Below are 10369 nucleotides of genomic sequence, written 5' to 3'. Positions count from 1 at the left end.
GAATTATTTTGTACTTCATTCCCTGATGGCATAATATTCAGAGATGAATGAGCATAATCAAACAATCTATATAATGTTCAGAGCAGGATTTAGAGGGAGATGTGAAAATTTCCTTTTATTTGCTGAGAATGATGCTTCTTCATAACATATTCAATTATCAAAGGACTCAACATCAACATGAGAGCTAGATAATAGATAATCATCTTCATCAGTGTTCTGCCCTAGGACAGGTCCATACATGATTCCTCTTTCATCTATTCCTCTATGTCCTGTGCGGTTTTCTTCAACATGAAGTATTATCCCTCCTCCCTGACATCATCCACCATCTCCCACCATCCACCATAATAGATCATAGTATTGAATAATATCACCTATAATTTTAGCAACACTCGTCCCTCTCTCCCAGCACCAACCCAATTACAAATAATGCACAAAAACTAAAATTACTTTTTCTTGTTTTGCAGCCCCTCACCCAACCGCCCCAGCAATCGTCCACGCCGTCTCTCAGCCAGCAGCCATCAGTGAACACACTGTCCATAACCACAACAACAACCACAGTTCAACAGGAGAGTCTAGCTGTGTCAGCTGACGTACCAGCCGCGCATGCGCAAACGCAATCAGCTGTTGTAGCGACACCGCTTCAAGGTCAACAGGCGGATATGACTGACATGTCAACGCCGATGTTGAGCCAACAACCGGAAATGACAACACCGATGCTGAGTCAGCAAACGGAAATGACGTCAGCGATTGTGGCGACAGTCGCTCCAGTTCAGCTGCACGCTGAGACGCAGTGCGGAAGTGACGACAACGATTCACAGCCGGCCATTGTTGTCGAGAAGAAGTCACAGGTATGTTTGATTCATTCCTATTCTCTAGGCCACACTAAGGCACTATAAAGACGCACTATAAAAAGGTCTTTAGTGTGCCCTAGGCTACACTAAATTACTCAACAAAAATATAGATTTTGATGGAAGTAGTCCTGGATTGTTACAAATTGCTGACAAATAGAATTTACAGATGTGTAAAGGTAGGTTTAGGTCTGTGCGAAAATGCCGTCGTCGACCACGACACAGTGGTAGAATTTCAGATCGGCTAGATTTAAATTTGTCGAAATAACCTAAAACGTGCTGTTCAATTATGTTTTTAATTGGGAGGTTATGTTTATCCTTATAATTGGTAATATGTTGATATTAATCAATTTTTTTCGATAATCTTAGATAATAAACACAAAAATAACGAAAAGTTATTATATTTGATCATATTTTAGCACATTTGAAATTTGAACAATAATGTCATCTGAGATCTGACAACAATGCCTTTCTTCGTTGACGTCGGGATTTTACACAAAAACCAAATCCCATCTTTTGATTAATCTTTATTCTTCTTTTTACTTTCCTTGCCCTACTACCATAGGTAAGGAAAGTATTGCTTTCCAAAAAAAATTAAGGTACCCAAATTTCAAGTTTTCTATACGTTTCAAGGTCCCCTGAGTCCAAAAACATGATTTTTGGGTGTTGGTCTGTGTGTGTGTGTGTGTATGTGTGTATGTCTGTGAACACGATAACTCCATTCCTAATTAACCGATTGACTTGAAATTTTAAACTTAAGATCCTTATACAATGAGGACCCGACAATAAGAAATTCAATAAAAATCAATTCAAGATGGCGGAAAAAATGGCGGATAATTACTAAAAAACCATGTTTTTCACGATTTTCTCAAAAACGGCTCTAACGATTTTCTTCAAATTTATACCATGGATAGCTATTTATAAGCCCTATCAACTGACATGAGTCTCATTTCTAGGAAAATTGCAGGAGCTGCGTAATATTCTTGAGAAAAATGGCGGATAATTACTAAAAAACCATGTTTTTCACGGGTTTCTCGAAAACGGCTCTAACGATTTTCTTCAAATTTATACCATGTATAGCTATTTATAAGCCCTATCAACTGACATGGGTCTCATTTCTAGGAAAATTGCAGGAGCTGCGTAATATTCTCGAGAAAAATGGCGGATAATTACTAAAAAACCATGTTTTTCACGATTTTCTCAAAAATTACTCGACTTATTTATTCCAAATTCATACTCTGTATAGTTATTTGTCAGCTCCATTAACTGGCATGAGTCTCCTTTTTGGGAAACTAATGGGGGGTTCACCCCATCCTTGAGAAATGGACTTTGTAACCTCCTTCTCGTGCATGAGGTAGGTAGGTAGAGCAGTCTATAAAAATAACACATAGTCGAGACATTTCATCTGTAGAACAGCTGTTTTGACGACTTTTAAAAAATGATCGGATTTCACAATTTACACAAAGGAAAAAGTACTCTGAAAACAATTTATTATATACACACATATACAGTAGTCTGATCGTAGTTTCAGATAATTATGTTGCCGCCAATCGTCATTATGTTATTTCTCTAAATTATTGTCGTTTAAGAATGAGGCTCCCAGTTCAATGAGCAAGGAAAGTTGTGTGAGTGTACCACACCAGATTTTTAGTGTAGTTGAGAAGTTGATATTGGAGTAGCCTAATTATTCGTACTGAACAGTACTGATTCATCTTTATTTCGTACTGAACAAAGTCGCTTGACAAATGCATTAAAACAAACTAGAAATTGTCAACCACTGTCCACATTATTGCTTAAACAGTAGTTGACACATCCAGTTTATTTTTATTCATCATGGAGAAATGCCTCAATATCAGAATCACATGTTCAGTACTGTAGCCTACTTTCAATTATGTCTATATGAGGGCCGGTTTCCGAGCTCGGGATTTAGCTAAGTCCTAGACTTTAAACAGCTGGAGTCAGAAAATTGGCTTTCCAAAACGGGTCGCAGCTTTTATAACAGTAATTGTAGTTTTTATTTTCTCATTTCTATAAATTGGAAACGTTTTTCCTTGACGAAATTAGACATTCCTAAATAATTCAAAATAGCTGAAACTTTACACTATCTTCTCTTATATTTTATTTTGTGTTCAATTTTCTAGTTTTTCGAAATTTAATTGAAACGTGACTATGACAATGACTGCGACTACGCCCCGTTTTGGAAAACCAATTTTCTGACTCCAACTGTTTAAAGTCTAGGACTTAGCTAAATCCCGAGCTCGGAAACCGGCCCTAAATCCTAATTAGCTATTATAGTGAGGTCCACGTTATAATGACAGTATTTGCTCAACTTTGGAATTGCTATCCTTGTCTATCATTCGACAAAGCCGGTGGTACTATCCTTTTCTAGGTTCACAACAATGCCAATTATGTTTTTGACAGTGTAGAAATATAATTAATTAATGCAGAGAATCGGCATCGCTATTCTCCTATCTTTATCTACTGTCATTATAACGTGGATCTCACTATAGATATTTAGCTATGCCCTATGTGGTATACTACCATAGAGAAAGGATAAGCGTAAATTTGTTTGTCTCTGATACTACTGTATCAATTGGCTTAGTGGGCAACACCTTTAGATAAACTTGAATTCCCAAGTTAGTTTCCCAATTGAAATAGATCTATTTAAATTTAAAATATTAAAAGATATTCTTTCACTGGTATCTTTTCTTTTGAAAAGATGACTATTTCCCTAAATGTTCATCATGCAGATTGGAACAAATAATTCCATGATAGGCTAAAAGAATAAAATCAAAGTAGTTGTCTGCTGTTGAATCCTATACAGTTTTTGAAGATATCAAATCTGAATCACAACAACTGATTAAGCTTTCTCTGTTGTTTCCAGGGAACGTCACCAGTGTCATCTTTGAACGGATACTCTGGCGATGAAATGGAAGGCACGAGTGATTGCGAAGTGGCCGATGAGTCGCAGGACGCCACTTTCCAAGACGCGGGCAACCAGACAGAATCTCTGTCACCAGTCGCCGACCAAGGACCCGCAACCCCATTGACAACCAACGGCGATTCAGTTGACGCAACTAGTTGCTCAACGGTTGCAGACAAACTCGAAACGATCGGTTGCACAACGGCTGAAACTAGTTTTGCTGGCAAAGTCGAAACTATCATTTGCAAACCCGTTGAAAACAGTTGCTCAACGGTTGCAGACAAGACGGTTGAAAACAGTTGTTCAACTGGTGTCTCAAAACAGTCAACTAGTTGTTCAACGGTTGAAGCAACTGTTGACGACACAATGCAACTGAATGGACTAGAGCTGTTGTCGTACAGCATTGAAAAGTTTGCAAAACGTTCCACGTCTGCAACTGTTGATAATCAAACTGATTGCAATCAAGTTGCTACAGAAAAGGTTGCTTCAACTGATACAGTCAACAGTGCAACGGTGAAAACTGTAAGTAGCACTTTGTTTTATATGTTTTTCACACTGTAGTTTATAGCCTACTGGACACTCTAACATTGGTGATTGATGTATTGATTGATTGATGGGTGGTAGATTGAGCAATTAATTGATGATTAATATAGGTGCACTATTAATTCAACTTCCAAAGCTATCGTAAAATCAAAGATACAGTGGGGGGCTCAGGAGGCCTTAAAACCTACAGAAATAATGAAATTAAGGTAACGTAGTTATGGTTTTGTGAAAGCAATAGGGCAGTAGGGCAAGGGAAGTGAAAATCATCTAATCAGCTCAATATTTACGAATTTATTTACTGGCTTTTTATGATGAAAAAATGAGAACACAGATGTTGTCAATAACATTTTAATTTTGTTTTAAAAAAAGACCATGGTTTCGGGGCTACACCTGCCCCACTCTCAGCTAGACTCAAGCTATTTATGAATCTATTATCCTGTATAAATTTTCATCTAAATGAGCAGTTGTTGGGAACAAACATTTCAAGATTTTTCAATCTATGCTCGTAATACCTATTACTGATCTTTATGTCCGTGAATACAGGAAACAGTTCGTGTACACAGTATTGCATTTTCAAACTCGTGATCCCAATTTTCTCTTGCCTGCTTTTCAAGAAGAAGATGAGATAATTAACTTCACCTACAAAAATTAAAGTTTGTATTAGTAGTGCATCTATTAAGATACTAATTAAATATTTCCCTTATTGTGTGGTTGATTCTATATTTTTTTTCTTGCGAACTCCTCTTTTTTCTTATGTTAGCACCATTCAATCTATCACAATGATAATTCAGTGAAATAGCCTTGTACAAATTGTTATTACGGTGTTTTCAAATTGAATATCCTTATACAATACAAATAATCTTTGAATTCTATTGGAGAATATGGCTGATTGAGGACATCAATTATTCTTCAAGTGTCTACTTAACTTTATTTTCTCAAAAAATCTGGAAAACTCATAATAAATGAGTAACAGGACTTTAAAGCTAAGAGACAGTGATACAAACTTCTTGGAACTGATCAACAGTTGACTGAAATTCTGGGATCATAGAAAGCAGTGATTGTAGCCTAATTTCTATGTGCTTTTATTTTTCTGGTGTTTGGTTTTTACTGCATGAAAATATTCAAGTTTTTCCATATGAAGTTTTTCCATCGGGCTCTTTCCTAGTAAACAGGAAATCGAATCATAATTTAAAAGAGCTCTGTAAGAATGCTGTTTCAAGGGTTTGCTTGGAGGAAGATGGAAATTTATGCTTTTGTACAAACGATTTCTACAACATCGTACAAAACATCTTCACATACATGAAAATGTTGTCATGAATGCTTTCTAGAAAGAAAAAAACATATTTTTGATAGAAATTCGAAATTGTTGTTCAATCATGGACTAGAATGGAATTTAATTGTAATGGAAATTAATGCTCATTGAAGCAAAAACACAAAAATAATACAAATAATTTTTGAAAAATTAGCGAATTTTAATCACGTCATGAGAGAATATGTACTATTTACATGGATCAATTAACCAATTTTTCAATCATATTTGACAAGCTTGATGTACTTGAATTGTGATGAAATGAGTTATTAGAGCATGGAAGATAGAATTTTCCAAATAGATTTGAATGAAATTAAAAGATGATAATTTAAAATTCTGACTTTCATTATCATGGATAACAATTTTTGCTTTCACTCGACCAACCCAAGTCATAATAATTTATGGATAACGAGATGATAATATGAGAATAAAATTGAAGACAGATCCTATTGAGAAAAATAAATGATTTACAAATAATACACGTAAAACAGAATGTATTTTGATCTTCAACTAATGATGAAAATTTCCCTTTGAAACATTGTAGAAAATTCAATGGAAACCGTATCAATTTGAATAAATGCTACCTGTTAAAGGAATAAGAATATGAATCTAAAGACAAATATATACATTTCCATTATAAGTCTCTCAAATATGGAGAGCAATCTTGATATCATACTGAAACATTGGAAATTCGCAATCATTATACTGAAATGCCAATTAAAATTGATGGAATTCGAAAAATATATCGACATTTTATACTTTGAGAGGTGTTTAGTTCATATAATTTCGGACAGACTTTATAATCAGTTTTTTATGAAATGGACAATTGGAGACTGAAATTTGATAATTCATGTGAGAGAAACATGAGACTTGATGGAATAGAAGTTTTTAAATTCAATCAATCGTTCACATCGAAACAAAATCGTTATAAAATTTGATTTTGTGTAACTTAAAAATGGAATAATATAATATTGGAACTCATATTATAATTGTAGAGTGATGATCAAAATGTGGATGTCAGTTTTACTCATGTCTTGAGAAGGAAGCATCAAAAACGTAATAAATGTTATAAAAGCCATAGGCTACTCAAGTTCATTCAATACAAAGTTGTAATTTAAAACTCAAAGTTGAAAAAAATTATTCATTTCATAAGATTCCACGAGTGTTCTTTCATATAGAGAGGTTTCCGACTTTGAAAACCAAAAAAGTAATGAAATGGAATTGAGAATACTATGTTAAGAATTATTGTCCATAGTGATTGCTTTTATTGACTGTGAATTTCATTAATCAACAACTTCTTTCAAGCAATTTCGTGTAAACTCGGCAGTATGGCAAGGTTGAGTGTAAGCAAAATAAAAATCCTACTCGGTGGATTGGTTTGATATTATCCGATTCACATCATATTACCGAAAATACCAGAAAATCGGATAAAAATAGTACCCGGTATAAGAGAAAGAGAAGTAAAAAATATAATAAAAACATCCAAAGTATGGTAAGTAGGGAACTCATGTATATCTATGCCATGAAACTTGCATGGTGTCATCCAGGTTCTAAATCTGTATTATCAACAAAATTGCATGTTTTTGTTTTACAATTTTCATGCTGGATGAAAAGTTTCTATAGATTGATTAGTTGCTATCAATTTGTTGATTGATCAACTTGAATTATTGTTGGTTATTTCGGTAAACTTCTACAAACTTAAATTTCTTAGATGTTCTTATTATCTTTTTAATTCTTCCTCTAAATTGTGGTAGGCCTGCATCTACGGTACGTTCGAAAATATTAAAATAATAATAATACCTTACCTAAATAATAATAGGTAACCCGTGCTACGCAAGGATCTAATTAAAAATTTGACAAACTGAAAACTTGACCTAATCTTTAAGAATTAAAAATAGGCTTATAACCATCTTCGGTAAATCAGGAATCTATAATATGCAAGATTTTAAGTGAATCAGTCCAGTAGGGTTCAGACGTGATGATGCATCATTCCTGATTTTCCTATGCCGTACATGTATAAGCCGATTCTTTCCTTTAATATCTTATAGACTAGCAGGTAGCCCGTGTCGCTGAAGGATCTTATTAAAAAGTTGACAAACTGTAAACTTGAAGGATTTGAAATAGGCCAATAACCATCATTGGTAAATTATTGAGAATCCATACCGTAAAATTTGAAGCTGAATTGCGAAATTTCAAGCTAATCAGTTGTGTAGTTCAGACGTTATGATGCGTCATTCGTGAATTTCCTATCGTTAATAAAAATAGCACAGTTCCCTTTCCCTAACAATATTGCAAAAATATAAAAGAAAATCTAATAATGAATTCATTAAATTAATTTTTTTTATCAAAGTGGTGTGGCACTACTGGAATGACAGATATCGATGTCATTTGTACAATATCGACTCGATATCACCGCAATGTCATTAGGGAATAGAATACTTTCGATTTATCGAATACTGAAAACGAAATTCTCAATATTTATATGTTTAGTAGGTTGCAAGTAGAAAAAACCTCTTAAATATCGTGCAATTATAGCGCAAAAATCATGTTATGAAATTATTGAACAGTCAATATCGATATTATCGGAACGACCGATAATGCAATATCGATAACATCTGAATCAAAATATCGATATCGAAAACCCAACTAAAGTGCAAAGTAACTTTTGCGTAACAAGTTATTACCTGTTAAGATCACGTTTGTGGAATCTTCTACCATTAAGACTTACGAAATGGAGCAAATATTATCCGATGTGAGTTATAATTAGTCTAGAATTACGGTATTTGGTTTATTAGAAATAATATAGGTCTATACAGTAACCAAAACAAAGATTTGATCGTAACCTACCATCTAGATTTGTATCTGCTTTCTTTGAATAAAATAGGCTTCATTTCTCATTGGTATTAGAAGTATTAGTATTACAACTTCAGTAAACTCTTGAAGAGTTTAAGGGTAAAGGAATTACGATATTAGAATCATTAACTTTGATAGGCTCCAAAAACATAACTTTTTGAGAAACAAAATATACGGGAAGTAACTTATAACAGATTACACTGAATCGAAGATTGTAGGCTATAGGCAAAGAATTATTACCTACAAATTCAAATTACAATTAGGCCTATAGGAGTTTTCTCTGCTATAGGCTACCGGCTTTCTTTCAAAACTTTTTTATTGTCCTGACTTGTTTAACAAAATACGGAACTATAATTGAAATCATTTACGAGGAAGTCTTTAAATGAAGATCATCTAATTTTACGAAACCAAACAGTCACGTAAAATTTCAGACACGGATCAGAAAAAGGCCAAGCAATGTAATTTTGAAGGTCGTTGACATTGGTCAGTTGCTGGTAGATGTGAATGCTTTCATGCAATTACATATCTTTGAATTTTAATTTACTGCCCGCTTTTAGTAAGACTCGTAACATAGAGCATTTTTGTTGTCGGTGGGGTAAATAAACGTGAAATTTTTCTTTTAGAGAGGGTGGCCCTGATACTAATTTTGGGAAGTACGTCATTTTCACAGATTTAATGCTAGACCTATTTGTAGCCTTATTGGGTGAGCTGTTTCAGCCAATGACTTCAACCAATCACAGATTTTAAAGTAGCCTACCATCCCCGGAGTTTTGCCGAAGATTTCAGTGATCATATCAGGCTGTAGGCGGCATTCTCATTGATAAACTGATATCAATATCATCACTTTATTAGGTAGGCTACAGATTTTTGTTTCATCCTACTTCAACAGATAAAACTGTCCTATCTGGCCATGTGATTATTTTTTGAATACTGAACATTTAGAATATACTGAATTGAATAATAACGGAAATTTCAATGTTGTCTGTGCTCTATTTCAGGAGATTGAAATGCTCGTGCTGGAAGAGGATCTTAAGGAAAGAGGGGAATCCCTCGCAGTTTCCAAACTGGTGCCAGATGAGCGTGAGGAAGAAACAAAGGACGTTTCAAGTCGTAAATTCGATGGGCTGAGCCTTCTGCTGTCTGCTGTGGAGCACCAGAAGGATGTGGAGCCCGAATTGATATTGAAACCGAAGAAGGTAATAATAATTCATTTTCAATAATTGCTATTTTGGGTAAAAGAGAGGACACGGGGCCGCGCTACCTGTGCACTGGGCTATTGTTCCAAAAAGGTGCATCCTCTAACTCTCGACTAGCATACTTTATTGTCCACTGATTCCGCTTCATTACTCTCAGTGGCCCCGTGTGCTTTCTTGAAGGCAATTTAGCTGGTAACATCAACTTATCTATTACTTTGCACCTTACATCTGTTACTTGTATTTTCTGCAATTACTGAATGTAAATCAGTGATCAAGTACTTGTAATTATTGTATTATTCCCAATGGTTCATTTGATGAAACTCAACTTGCTCACAAGCTGTATACAGACTAACTTGAGTTACATACAATTCGATACTTATTGAACGTACGATTTTTTGGCGTCCTTTCAAATTCTATTAGTTTGAATACAACTTGGCAAACATATGATGTGTATAACGTGTTTGTCAAGTCCCATTCAATCTCGTAGAATTTATAAGGACGGCTCAGTAAGTCCAAAATTCGATGTGGGCTTTACACACCACGTACGTTTGACTAAATTTGTACTTGTCTTCGACAGTAATGTGTGTGTTTATCCAATCACTGTATGCTACCACTGGTTTACAGCTGAAAGTGCCTTCAAGTAACCACACTGGTCCACCAATATATTGCTCGGAGTGGAAACCTCAACAATAGACCA

General features: G+C 34.8%; 1 protein-coding gene across 7 annotated transcripts in view; it reads left to right on the top strand.

The window, feature by feature from the left end:
- Window positions 1–10369, top strand: part of LOC111050330 (protein winged eye-like) — a 64219-nt gene that overhangs the window by 2537 nt on the left and 51313 nt on the right. For 4 of the 7 annotated variants that reach the window (XM_039434716.1, XM_039434715.1, XM_039434714.1 and 1 more), the window contains exons 1-3: window positions 473–848; window positions 3733–4293; window positions 9475–9672. Coding sequence is in view for 2 of the 7 variants with exons in the window: in XM_039434710.1 (XP_039290644.1) it covers window positions 465–848; window positions 3733–4293; window positions 9475–9672 (1143 nt within the window). In the remaining 5 variants the exon portion in view is untranslated. Of the gene's footprint in view, window positions 1–464; window positions 849–3732; window positions 4294–9474; window positions 9673–10369 lie in introns of those variants that run through there. The other 3 variants (XM_039434710.1, XM_039434711.1, XM_039434713.1) reach the window with 2 other exon arrangements.

Source organism: Nilaparvata lugens, chromosome 8, assembly GCF_014356525.2.
Source record: "Nilaparvata lugens isolate BPH chromosome 8, ASM1435652v1, whole genome shotgun sequence".
In the NCBI taxonomy this organism is placed as follows: Eukaryota; Metazoa; Arthropoda; class Insecta; order Hemiptera; family Delphacidae; genus Nilaparvata; species Nilaparvata lugens.
This window is presented reverse-complemented; position numbering and strand designations above follow the sequence as displayed.